This window comes from Trichosurus vulpecula, chromosome 9 (genome assembly GCF_011100635.1).
Source record: "Trichosurus vulpecula isolate mTriVul1 chromosome 9, mTriVul1.pri, whole genome shotgun sequence".
Taxonomy (NCBI): Eukaryota; Metazoa; Chordata; class Mammalia; order Diprotodontia; family Phalangeridae; genus Trichosurus; species Trichosurus vulpecula.
Window position 1 is genome coordinate 144,729,864 of NC_050581.1, and position 13,650 is coordinate 144,743,513.

Sequence of the window (13,650 nt, forward strand, 5' to 3'; positions counted from 1 at the left end):
ATAGCCTCTTTCCCCTGTGAGGGAGAGGACAACTGGGAAAAGAGGCTGGATTTATGGTCCCCCCACCCCCAACCTAAATCCCAGATCATGTTTCAGGTTAAAGGAAGAAGATGCTTTTAGTTCTTTAACAGGAACATACTGCATCCCAGAGCAAGGTGGGCAAACAAAAGCCATGAACAGCTGCTTCTGACTAAACCAATCAACTGATGTTTGTAAAGAGCCGAAACAGAGTTATCTGAAATCACAGGTTCCAACTTGATAGAAATGAACACTAATTTCAGAGTGCTGGTGGACAGGAAGTCAGATTTTTCCATCTGGGTACCCACAGGCAAAGGTCAGAATGGAGAGAGAATTAAATACTTAACCTGGTAAGTGGGTTCTTACTTCAAGCAAGGGCACTCTTACTGTACTATCTCACCAGCTAGCCATGGCAACTCTAGCCCAGGGTCCAGCTGACCCATTCCAACCTAGAAAGAGTAGTAACTCCCATTTTCAGCACCAAAGGCCTTCCTACCACTCTGGCAATCTCACTCTTTGGACTGTCAATAGATGGAGAAGGAAACTGTCTTCTAGAAGAACCAGGTGAAAGCTCTACCTCCTGAGAACAGCAACAGGGCCTGGTCCTTGGGCTGTGTTATCATGTTGAAGGTGGGCTCTGGCTTGATCTGAGTGAGCTGGGCCTGTTTACAGTATTAGAAATGCCCAGGTTGGTCATTTTCAAACCCCTCATTTTGCAGAGGAGGAAAATGGGGCCCAGAGTGGGAAAGTCACTTGGCCAAGGGTCACAGCGGAGTCAGGTCTAGAACCCAGACCTCCTGACTCCCAGCCCATAGTCTCTTCCACTGTGTTGTGATGATGTCTGATGCTGAAAAACTATTTGGGGGCATCATTAACCTCTTCACTGCCGTTTGGCCTGTCCCCACCTCAAAACTGCCAGTGACTAGGACAGAATGCTGGAACATGCTGTGCAGTACACTGTGCTGCCTGACCTGGGGTTGTGACGGGTCTGGGAATTCCTGATGGCAGTCAAGCACAGCTGGTATGAAGATACAGGAAGTGCTAGAACAGGTTTCGTACAGAGCATTTTTCATGCACTTCTGAAACAATGCAAAGAGCAGTTTCTAGCTTCTTACCCCACCTCGCAAAACATGCTGTTCCCTCAATTTGATTAGTAACTCCCGATAGGAGCTCCATGTCAGGTCTTGGATAACATGTCAAGTGTCACTCTCTGCTTCAAAGAAAGAAAATAGAAGCAATACTTAAAACAAAACAAAACACATTGTCCATGGTTTCAAGGCTGGAGAAATTTATTATTCTGATTCTAAATACTCTGAAATGAATCATACTGGGAACAAGAGGCAGTGACCTCCTCTACAAGCAAACCTTTAAACTGCTAGGAAATTCATGGAATACTCATCACAAGGAACATGTGTTCCATTTAATGCGCCCAGGGCTTTACACTAGATGTCTCCAGTGGTCTGTCTTTGGGATAGAGTGGAGAGGATGATCTTGCAGTAACAATGGGGGTCTCTCAATTTACTTCTAACCTCCAATAAACAAACAAACTTAATTGCATCAAGATTCCTACCGTCCATAGAGGTGAAAAGCCTTGAAAAATAGTTAATTACTGTTTAGTACCTATGAAAAGGAGAGGGTAAGCTGAAGGAGGCAAAAAAGGGTCCAGACATCTCCTTATTCAGCACTAAGAACACTTTAAATACCAAAACAATAAAGGACACATCATTTACTTATTCTCAACTCCAGTCATCCTTCAGCAATACAATGATTCATAGTTTTTATTAACCAAAGAAAGAAATGCTTAAAAAAAGGCAAAAATAGAAACAAACAACTCAGTTCCTACACCACACAAACGTTAACACTTCACCAATGCTCAAAGATGTGGACAACAGAACATCTGAATCTCAGTGCCTTTAGGGAGTCTCTAGTATGTCTTGGGCAGCGGCACACATGTGTGCGCATGCACACACCGCAATGTTGGCCCCACTAGCCTCCCTTGCTTCCTTCCGAGGCCCCTGCCCATACTAAAGTGAGGTCAGTGTCTGGGGATGTTCTGGAATGAACCAAAGAAGTGAACCCCTTCAGGACACTTCCTGTGTCTGTGGTCCTCTGCGTGTTCCCTCATTCAGCAAAGAATTCCTTGAACACACAAATGCACACAAAGCAAACTGCACACGTGGGCACATGATTACAAGTAAGACGTGGTCCTTAGTGGCCCAGCACTTACAACAAAACTGGGGAGACACTAAAAGCATGTGACCAGTTAATGAATGAGTGTTGAGAGGTAAGAACTCTATAAATACAAAGGAGGGATCCCGACAGAGAGATCACCATGAGGTGAAGTAGTCAAGGAAAGCTTCATAGAGAGCATGGAACTTGAGCTCATCCTTAACATTTGAATAAAATGAAATAGAAATTATATTAATAGTTCTATGTATTTCTAGATTTATCATAGTGAATAAATTGAACTTTGAGTCATCAGTACATTAAATAATCAATACTCCTAATATATATTCTTCCCTGTGATTCTTTTCTCTTTTTTGCTAGCAGGCCTCTATCTGCTTCCTGAGATCTTCACAAATGTATCAAAATGCACATAGCCCATAAGCCAGTGAAGTGAATAGATCAGTTATTATGCTGACTTGGCTTGCACAAAAATATACTGAAATATGGTCATGGTTACACCAACAACAAAAACAACAACAGCTGACATTCACCTGGTGATTTAAAGTCTGCAAAGCATTTGGTGAAATAATTTCCATTTCCAAGACCCTTAAATTAGTGGTACACTGCCACTGTGGCCACCGCCATGTCACTGTTCATCATGAACAACAGATAGGAAAGAGGGTCAGATACAGACAGGGGCAGGGCCTTAATCAGAACACAAAAAATCCTTGACTCTTGAGACTCTGCTAGAATAAGCTGCTGTCCCACTCCAATGCCACTCTCTATAGCCCTGGCCCTGCAACCAAGCCACTCACAGGTACTATCTGTTGCTGCTACCTCAGAATAACCAGCAGGATGCCCAGGTGTAAACTGAGCCAGCAGCAGTATGACCTTGGTTTGGTGAATCAGCACCAAGTATATCAGGGATACAGGGTAGACCCTGGTTATGAGGGAAAAATTCTAGAATTAGCTCGGGATGGTACAGTACTATGTTTCCTTATCAACAGACTGTTCCTGAGTGGCAGTGCTAGTGGCTAAAAAAGACAGACCAGTCCTTAACTAGGGGCTTCAACAAAATAACACACAATTTTTTTCACATAAGATCTAAACGGCAATTTCAAGAGTGAGGTTATCATCAGAGACGATGCCCAGCCATAACACTAAAAGATCCTGTTTCAACTTTGCTTGTGAGAAAAGTGAGAGTATCTTCTCTGATCCCAAGTGGTCACTACCTCCAACGAAAAAGACAACATTACTGTGTATACTGTTTGATCCAGCAAAACCACTGCTAGGTTTTTATCCCAAAGACATCCAAAAAAAGGGAAAAGGATTTATTTCTACAAAACTATTTATAGCAGCTCTTTTCATGGTGGCTAAGAATCAGAATTCAAAGGGATGCCCATCAACTGGGCAATGGCTAAACAAACTGTGATATATGATTGTAATAGAATATTATTGTGCAGTAAGAAATGACAAGCAGGAAAACCTGGAAAGACTTACGAATTGATGCACAGTGAAGTGAACAGAACCAGAAGAATGTTGTGCACAGTAACAGCAATATTGTTTGATGAAGAACTGTGAATGACTTGCATTATTCTCAGAAATGCAATGATCTAAGACAAGTCCAAAGGACTAATGATGAAGCATACTATGAGTCTCCAGAGGAAGAACTGATATTGACTAATACAGACTGAAGCATACCATTTTTCACTTTCTTTTTTTCTCTTTTATTCGAATTTTCTTGTACAAAATAACTAATATGGAAAATTTTTACATACTTGCACATGTATAATCTATATCTGATTGCTTATTATCTCAGGAAGGGGGAAGGGGAAGGAGGGATAAAATTTGAAACTCAAAACTTTAAAGACAAGTGTTAAAAAAAATCTTAAAAGGAGAGACAACATCACAGAATGTTTGCAAGGAACTTTCACTAAGCCCATATTATTCAAACATGACTCTAAGAACCAGGCAGTCAAAAAAGAAATAAAAAATGATAATGCTTACCCTCTCCACATGTCCCTCTTTGTGTTTCAGTTTATACACCTTCAGCTTGGGCAGGAAAGTCTCAGTATAGTTCTTATCTTCTAGCCCTTGAAGCATCATCCCATGGAAGGCCAGTCGGCAAGTATTGGCATGTATATCACTATCAAGTTTAGAGCCAATCACAAGACATAATTTTGGGCAGGTGACAGGCTTCTCAAATTCCAGGAGGGCCCATTGCTGTTTTGGCCACTTCTCTACAGGTTGGTCGCTCTTCTTTTCCTCCTCTGCAGTGGTGGGATCCTTGGACAAATACTGCTCTTGATACAGATATTCCTTTCCAAAGTCGAAGGTCTCCTCCAGGGGCTCACAATCAAACTGTTCAGGAGCTGGGCTAAAAAACATCACCCTTCCCATCACCGTTTCATGACCAACTGTTATATGAAACTTTGCCTTTGTCTGAAGAGCACCTCGAAAATAAGGAATCTTCTTAACAGAAACAATTGCAGCATGGATGGTATGGAGAGATTCTGGCGTACACACTAGACCCCGTTCTAGCAGCTTGGGGTCAAACTGGGTCACACAGATGCCCAATCTATCTCCCTGCATGGCTGAGGTGACTGGAGTGTGGAACATCTGCATGGACTTCACTTTCTTTACTACCTGATTTTAAGAGAAGAAAGAAAAAAAGAATGAATTAAGTAAATTAAATCAAACTCTAAACCTCTACAATTTTCTTTTGCAGAGTCTCTATCTTCCCTTATTTCTCTCACATTCCATTAGATTGTAAGCTCCTCAAGGGCAGGGGCTATCTTTTGCCTCTTTTTTTGTATTCCCAGCACTTGGTACAGTTCCTGGCACACAGTAGGGACTTAATAAATATTGACTGACTCATCCCATTAGCAAATCAAACTCTGTTCCATTAAGTTAAAAAAAAAAACAAACTACATCACACAGCCATGGAGAAGAACACACACAGAAAAATCTAATGTTTCAGTGGTTGTTGCCACAGAGCTCTCTCATATGTGTACAGTGCTGTTTTTATTTCACAGTATAGAGCACAGCAACACCACCACAGCGGCAAGGGAGAGTTGGAAGGGCCCTTGGATTTCACACGTCTAATTTTCTTATTCTCCAGAAGAGGAGACTGAAACCCTGACTTGCCCAAGGTGACATAGCTAGAAGCAGCAGGATCAGGTCTAGACACTAGGTCTTCTGGTCCCAGCATTATTTCCTACTATTCTATAATGCCTCTGAGGCAGTAACAAATGTTCTCTTATAAAGTTCCCTACATCACACACAGAGATGTTCACTCTTACCACACCTGGTTAGGAAGGCAACAGCTTTTTAAATAGTCAGACATCACATATCCCAATGTCTAGAACCTGAGGAGGTGTAAGAATGCACAGCGGAATGGTCTGCTGGGTCGTGGGTCTCATCTCCTTATTAAAGAATGCCTCTTTTTTGTTTTTGTTTTTTTAAACAATGAGCGCTGTTCAACAATGGCCTAGGGAGAAGCTCGAATTCCTAACCAGGGTCTGCGGCACCGCTGTAGATGAGATTCCTGAGTGGGAAGAGATTAAACCAATAAAGTGCCTTCCGTCTCAAGATGTGATTCAATTGAACAAATATGTGATGAATGCCCATTATGTACAGAGCACAGTGCCGACAGCAAAAGAAATGCAAAAACATGGCCTTAGCCCCCAAGAACCTGAGACAGTAACTGGGGAAAGGGAAAGGCCAGTACACAAATAACAAGGCAGAATGTTTGAAGAGCTGAATCAGAGGCATCCACTATTATAGAGGCTCAGAGGTGGCTGGACCCAAACCCATTAGGGGAGACCAGCACAGGCCTTTCACACGGAGAAGCATGTGAGTGCTCTGCTCTAATGTGGCCAAGGGTATCCAGAGATGACGAACGACCAGAAGCTTTTGGCACAAAGCCAACATTCCCAAAGACATGGCCCTCTGGAAGCTTACAAAGATGCAACATTCTAGAAGCAGTTTCAGGGAGGGCCCTTCCAGGACAACAAGAGGAGAGCTACTGAAAACCTGAAGCTCTCTGGCCAGGGCTCCACTGGGTGTGTTGGGGAGTGTGGTCGTTGTCATTGCTGTTTGTCCTTCACTCTCCAAGAGGACCATCACGTCTGGGAGATGATGGATGCCATAACATGCAAGTGAATTGGGTTTACTTATGGAGATGGCCCTGGATACAGTGGGACACCTTGGCCTTTTTAAGCTAAGGTCTTTAACAGGTCTCAGTTGGACTGATTACGGATGGGTAAGAAATGAGGCAGAGAATGGCCTTTTACCTAGTTAAAAAAAAATCAATCTGGGAGGGGAAGATGTTTAGGGTTTTTGGCCAAAACAGAAATAATTGCTATTTACGTTCACTGGGAGTGAATCAGGACGCAAAGAAGGACCAAGTGAGGCTTGTCCTGGGACCTCTTGTTGGCCAATCCATGAGAACCAGGCTGATTGACTAGAAGGGTGGAAGAATAGGTAGATGGCCATTCTTTTCTAATTTGCAAGCAACTTGTAAACAGGAGAGAATGGTGAGGGCTTCTATGAGAGGCAGACCATCAGAAAAAAACTGTCCAACTTATTTCAGAATCAAAGCTGACTTACTGGAATATTACTGTCATAACAAACAACTTGAAGGATTAAAAGAAGCATGGCGAGACTTCCATGTGACAACAAAGTGAACAGAATAGACCCCAAAGGATAACTATACAATAGATAAAATTGTTAATGAAGACAACTCCAAAAAGGCAACAAAGATTGGGTTAAAACGACAGGCATTAAGTCATAAATCATGCACGCCTCCTTTATTTCATCAATCTGTTAATCAACAAGCATTCATGAAGCAAATACTGTGTGCTGGGCACAACCCCCAGAAAGGAGCACCTGTGCAAAAGAAAATACTGTATAACAAGTCTGGACAGTTAACTACTCTTTACAACTGGAAAATTACTGAGGTACACGATTGTACATACTATTACTTTGCAGATATTTTTGTGCTGCTCTCTTTATAATTCTGAGAGACTATATGCTGTGAGGGATTCGGCTGGGAGTATACTGAGAGCTCAGATGATGTGCTAAAACAAACTTTATCAAATAACTTTTTAAAATCCACCTGCACTATATTCCATATAGAAGTATGGAGAAGCTATGTTTAAGATAACAGGATCACAGATTTAGAGTCAGAAGAGACCTTAGAGGACAATGAGGCTGGCCTCGTTTTACAGATAAAGAAAATGAGGCTAAAAGAGGTTACGTGATATTATTAGGATCACACAGCAAGAAAGTATCTGCAGTGGCATATGAACTCAAGTCTTCCTGTCTCCAAGCCCACTGCCCATTTCACAAAGCAGGTAAAATTAGGGTACATATATTCAGAATATAATATCATCTCAATCACATTGTTTTCACTTATGTAGCAGCTGCATCTATTTATAGCACAGTTTCAAAAGGGAGCAAAAAGGGTCTCTGAGCTGCCAAAAGAGAAATCACAAAGTTCATGTCCTTTACTCAGAAGGAAAATCCTTTGGTCTTCCTGCAGAGCCTACCAATTCTTTCTTTATTCTGAGCTGTTATCTGTTTTGCCACCAAATCCACCATTTTAAAATAGGACGTTAAAATTTGGGGGCACTTGAGAAAAGGAGCAAAAACACTAGGAGAAGCAAGCAGTGATAACTGATGGTGAGGAAAAAGAAAAAAACGCACAAAGAAGGTAGAAGAATTCAAAAGGCATTATTAGCAGCATGAGGCTCTTTGGCATAGCAGGCCAAACTCCTCCAGATCTTCATAGCCCCAGGGGTCATCACTACACCATACTAGGGTACATAACTGAGAGTCATAAAAATGACCCTCAGCCACCAAGACAAAATTTAATTATGTTTATATTTTATATGCCATATTTAAGAAGGCAGGGTGGCATGTAATATATTTTAGAAAGGCCTCCATTAAAAATGCTTAAAATCAAAAGTTTTGATGTTTTAAGGGTAAATGTCCAATATCAGGAAAAGTGACTGATGGCTATGGAATGAGAGGTCCTGGCTTAAAGCTCCAGCTCCACCCCTGGGACCCTAGGGTCTTTGAGTGAGGCCCTTCCCTGGCCTGGGCATCTATACATTTTTAAAGATTTATGCTCCTAGGAAACATCTCCCACCCTGTGATTGTGGGTCAATAGAACGAGTTTCCGTACAGAAGCCCAGCACTCTTTCTGAAGCTCTTCAGTATTTAAGTGTTTGTTTACAGATCATTAACTTCCCCACAAGAGGCTGAAGGGCAGGGAAACTGATAACTAAATACTAGACACTGCTACAATCAATCAGATAAGATGAAGCACCTCTAAAAGGGTAATGGAAGTCAATGGGAAATACGTTTTCATTTATATACAACTTTTCAAGTATGTATCTCAAAGTAGATACAGTATAGTATCCTACAGGAGGAGTTTCCTCAATAAAGTGGGAACCAAACCACTTCTCTATCCATACTGAGATTGACAAATCACCCAGCTAAACTCCAAACCTACTGAGAAATCTGAATGCCAGCAGGTTCCGAGTCAAACATTCTCTGCGTAATAATTAGGCACTTAGTAAACTGCTGTGCCATGACTCGTAAAGTGAAATTTCAGGTTTATGAGCCCTCCTGAGAAGTCACTAAGAACGTTTACTTGAGTTACAATTCCCTTCTGGGGAAACTGCCCTCACAGAAATAACTACTGACCTTCTAGACAACACCCAATTCCTCCTTCCTGACCTCAAATCTAAATAGATTATGTGTATGTATACATATATGTATAGAGGTGCTTACATAAATTTACATTTTCAATGTGGCTTATATTCTTAGGATTAAAATAATCGAAAGATGTGGATGAAGATAATAGAGGAAAACAACAACAAAATAACTGGAAATCAAGATTTTTAAAGACATGAAAAAGAAAGAGAAAATAAAGACACTGTCAGAATGTCTTAGTGTTTATCTGGGGTGGGGGTGGGGGGGTTATCCCAAGATAAACATAGAGTAATACTGCTATTGAATATGCAGAGAGTTGGCAAATAACCATTAAGTACATTTAATGTAAATTTTACAGAACCTCAAATTCACAGCATTGATGAATGCAGTCAGTGCTCAGCTTTTGAACCTCTGGCTATTACTCAGGTTCAGTGGGAGGTGTCTGGGGGTAATCGTAATTATGTGAATTAAGACAATTCCTGTGTCTAATCTGTTACAATCAAAGTAGAAACTAGATGTACAATATCAAAACATTTAATTAAGATTACTTAGCCAAGCTTTGAAGGAAGCTAGAGATTCTGAGAGGTTGATGGGAACCTCTTTGAGACTCAATTTCTTCATTTGTAAAATGAGGATAATACTTGTACTAATTATTTCACAGGGTTGTTATGAAGAAATCGCTCTGTAAACTTTAATGACTTCACCAATATAAGCTATCACTATCATCATTTTTATCACTATCATTATTAGCAAGTAACAAGGGCAAATGATCAGGTAACAGAACCATTCTTAACACCCCCCTCCCCCCCTTTCCTATATAGAAGTGGGAGCAATTTCTTACAAAATCAGGAGGGATTTCCATCTAATCCCTCTTTAATCCCCACTAATCCACCAGTGTATCGGGAGAGGGACACAGTTGATTCTGAATTTACATGCTCAGTGGTAAAAGGCTTAGGTTTCAGTCTCCCGGAGATCTGTGGAATCCTCTCCAGGCAGGAAAGAGATCCAGTATAGCCTAAGGGGAGAGGTTAGAGATCTGCTGAAGTCTCTTGCTTTGACTCCAGGGAAATAATGATTCTTCTAGGATTCCTAGATTCAAGGGCACTGTGGCAATACAACTTCCTGTGTTCTTTCACCTCCCTGATCCAGCTGTAGCCCCTGGCTTGCTTCTCTACAGGTGAGTGCACCTATCTGCTGCTTTTTAAACCTCTCGCCTCCCAGAGCACACACCAATAATCAGAGCCTCACCTCACCAAAATCCTCTGCACTCAGACTTAATAGTTTTTTGGGAAATGGAATCCTAGGAGTTTTTCCTCAATGAGCAATGCTCCCTGAGCTTAGGCATTTTAGGATATAATAACTAAACACGAAGTTCATTCCAATGTACCCCAATTACATCCAAAATGTTTGCTTATTTTTCCAGCCTATTGTTTAACTTTTAACTCTATGTTAAAGTGGGGCTCTGCTTCCAGGGTGGAGGGGGTCCTGTCCCAAGCTTCAGGTTTTTTTATGTAGTTGTTTTCAGAGATAATTCTGGGGACCTGTAAGTTTTCAGCTCTCACAAAGTGGTATGATCTAGGGAGATCATACCTGGCCTATGCTCTGATCTGTGAGCAACCACAAGCACTCTTTCCCACCATGGGACTATGACCAGGTCCTAGCTCCCCTGCTGCTACAAGTTCTGGTGTGCTAGTGCTCCTTCTTTACCATGAGCCTGAGACCCAAGACTGCAACCCAGATTCAAGTATGGGCAATGCAACGGAGTCCTGCCCTTGGTGCTAGCAAAAAGACCCCTGTGATCTCCTTCTAATCAGCTATCCGATCACCTTACCATCTGTGGGCTCATGTCTGGAAACTGTCAATGCCACCACTGATTCAATTGACTCTAAGGCCTACTGCTGGTTTGCTGGGGCACAGCTTGCACTTGAGTGCACTCCACTCTCACCTGGGGAAGACAGACCTTTCCTGCCAACCTTCAAAGTTGTCTTGGGCTGGAAAATTGTTTCTCCCTTTCCTTTTGCGGGTTTGGCTGCTCTAGAATTTCTTTTGAGGCATCATTTAAAGTTGTTTTTGGAAGTTCAGAGAAGTGCTTAGGTGAGCCCCTGCCTTTTCTTCCTCATCTTGGCTCCACCCCCTGTTTCTTCCTTTTAAATCCTACTGCTTTCACAGCTTAGTCTGGGGTCTACACATTTTCAGTGATCTTAAACTGGTGCAATCCAGGGGGAAGTCTGTTCACTGCCCTACTGGTTCAAGCTTTGCAAACTCCTGTCTCAGGTGTGGGTCTGGTGGCTTCTTCATCTTGATTTTCTGGAGTCAGTCACTGTGAGTCCAATGAGAAGCTCTGCAGATTCTGAGCAACCGAACTGGTGGCTCCCCTTTGGTCTGTACTCGTACCCTGGTTATCCCACTCATGACTTAGACACCAAGCTAAAGGCTAGAACTGAGTGCTTGCTGCTGTGGCTCCTGAGACCAAAGCAATACAGCTATATTTCCAGAACTTACTCCTTGCTCAGTACAGTGAGAGGGCAGGTCCATGCTTCCCCACCCCCAACCAAACTCTCCTCTCTGCTCTTCCATCCATGAGCCAGACCTTGACACTAGGTGACATAACTGCTAAAAAGTGCCTAGTCTTGCCTGCAGCCCTAGGACAAGGATCTCCTGGAATTTCTTTCTGCACCTGTGCTTCCTGTTCTGGTGTTCTCTCTTGGCCTCCTTTCCATCCCTGGGTACCAGAATGGTTCCCTGAACTACACTGCCTTTCCACTGCGCTGCGCTCCTGGCTAGTCCCCGCCCCAGTATCTCCAGGCCTCTCTGTGCTTCTTCCTGAGCTGCACTAGGCTGCAAAACGATTCCCTCTGTGTTTTCCTTGGCCTTCCAGGTCAGAATTTCATCTGGAGCATTTTCTAGGCAACAGTACTAACAACAATAGTAACTAACATTTATGTAGCTTGCACACCAGGGGCCTGGGCTAATAAACACGTTACAAGCCTCTCATCTGAGACTTACAACATCCCGAAGGGGCGGGCGTTTCTATTATCATCATCTCACAGACGAGGAAACTAAAGGAAACAGAGGTTAAGCGATGCACCCAGTCACACAACTAGTAAGTGTCTGAGGCCAAATCTGAAGTCGGCTCTTCCTGACTCTGTCCCCTGGGCCATCTAACTACACATTAGGCTGTTGTGGACATGGGGCAGCTGGGCAGAGCAGTGGATGAAGCACTGGCCCTGGAGTCAGCAGGACCTGAGTTCAAATCCGGCCTCAGATACTTGGCACTTACTAGCTGTGTGACACTGGGCAAGTCCCTTAACCCCAACTGCCTCCCCAAAATTCACTTCTTAAAGAGGCCTATGCACTGACTGGGTTTTACCTCCTCAAAAAGTGAGAACCTGAAAAGTCCTTAGCCTAAAAGGGCCAGGGTCTCCTAATGCATCCTGGGCCATCTCCAGTCATCCTGGTGAATGAATATCAGGCCACTGGACCCAGATGGTCCTGGAGAAGAAAGTGAGGCCGGTGACCTTGCACAGCTCTCCCTCATTCAAATCGAAGTCAACTGCAAGTCATGTCATCATTTCCCTGATGTCAGGGTCCTCTTCGAGAATGAAGGACACACACACACACACAGAGGCTGCTGTGGAGAAGGTGCTCTGGGCAAAGGCAGGGAGGTGTCCTATTGCCCCCATTTTACAGATGAAGAGACGGGGGCAGACAAAGGTTAAATGACATGCTTGAGATCCCACAGCTACTAAGTGTCTGAGGCTGGATTTGAACTCAAGTCTTCATGATTCTAATTCACTCTATCTACTGCACCACTTACATACCCACCTTGGGAACCTTTTTTGAAACCTACATGTAGCACAACGCAAGTCAAATTCCATGATTTAAAAAAGACTTTTCATCAAGGTCATGTCAGCTAAGGACTTAGGATTCTTCTCAAAGTATTGCAATTTTTGTTAAAATGGATCATAAAGGTCAGATCCCACTACAACAAATATTCTATTTCTATTAATGACCCTGGATACTTATGGCTATGCTGAAGGCTGAAGTGCAAGGTTTTGCAACTTCATCATTATTTAATAAAATGTAAATAGGAAAGGAACAGAAACACATAAAGCTTGACACTAATAAGCTTATAGCAGGATCAGTAACTTCAATTCAAAGAGGTTTCAGTCCAGAGGGGGGGAAATGAAATAAGCTTTTAAAGATCCATCTTGGTTTGGCTCCATCAGACCTAACCAATTTTCTTTAATAAGGTTTCAATTTGGCTGCTCCTCTTTTTCCCCTCGTCTTCAAGCTATCCTATGTACAGATAAGGCATTTTTTCTAGTTAATGCATTAATCAAGTCTCACACACACAAAACAAAACCAGGGCTTGACACTCAAGAATATCAGTTCAGTCTCTCTAAAGCTGTCTCCATTTTTGGACGCAGATACCCAGGTTTCACTAACACCCCGACTTAGGGTGTCAAGAGGTTTGGTTTCATATTGCTTTGTGGAATCATTTTTGATGGTTAAATTATCAGACTAACCCCTCTGAAATCAGTTCTTTCAATTATTCCCCCTACCCCACCCCTCCAATTCCTTCATACTATTTCCTATCTCCTCTTCTCTCTATTGTGCTCCCCCAGATAGACTACTCTTCACATTCACTTTGGCATGGTTTCACTGGTTTCATCATGTCTACCCTTGGCATCACTGGCTCTCCAGTCACTTCTGCCAGTAATTGCATTCCTGGCAGCATTG

The 13,650-nt window shown here is 42.6% G+C and overlaps 1 protein-coding gene across 2 annotated transcripts in view; it reads right to left on the reverse strand.

Moving 5' to 3' along the window:
• EEFSEC (eukaryotic elongation factor, selenocysteine-tRNA specific) overlaps positions 1–13,650 on the reverse strand; it is a 315,808-nt gene that overhangs the window by 105,576 nt on the left and 196,582 nt on the right. For both annotated transcript variants that reach the window (XM_036737959.1, XM_036737960.1), the window contains exon 5: positions 4,192–4,830. In XM_036737959.1, coding sequence (XP_036593854.1) covers positions 4,192–4,830 — 639 coding nt within the window. The remainder of the gene's footprint in view (positions 1–4,191; positions 4,831–13,650) is intronic.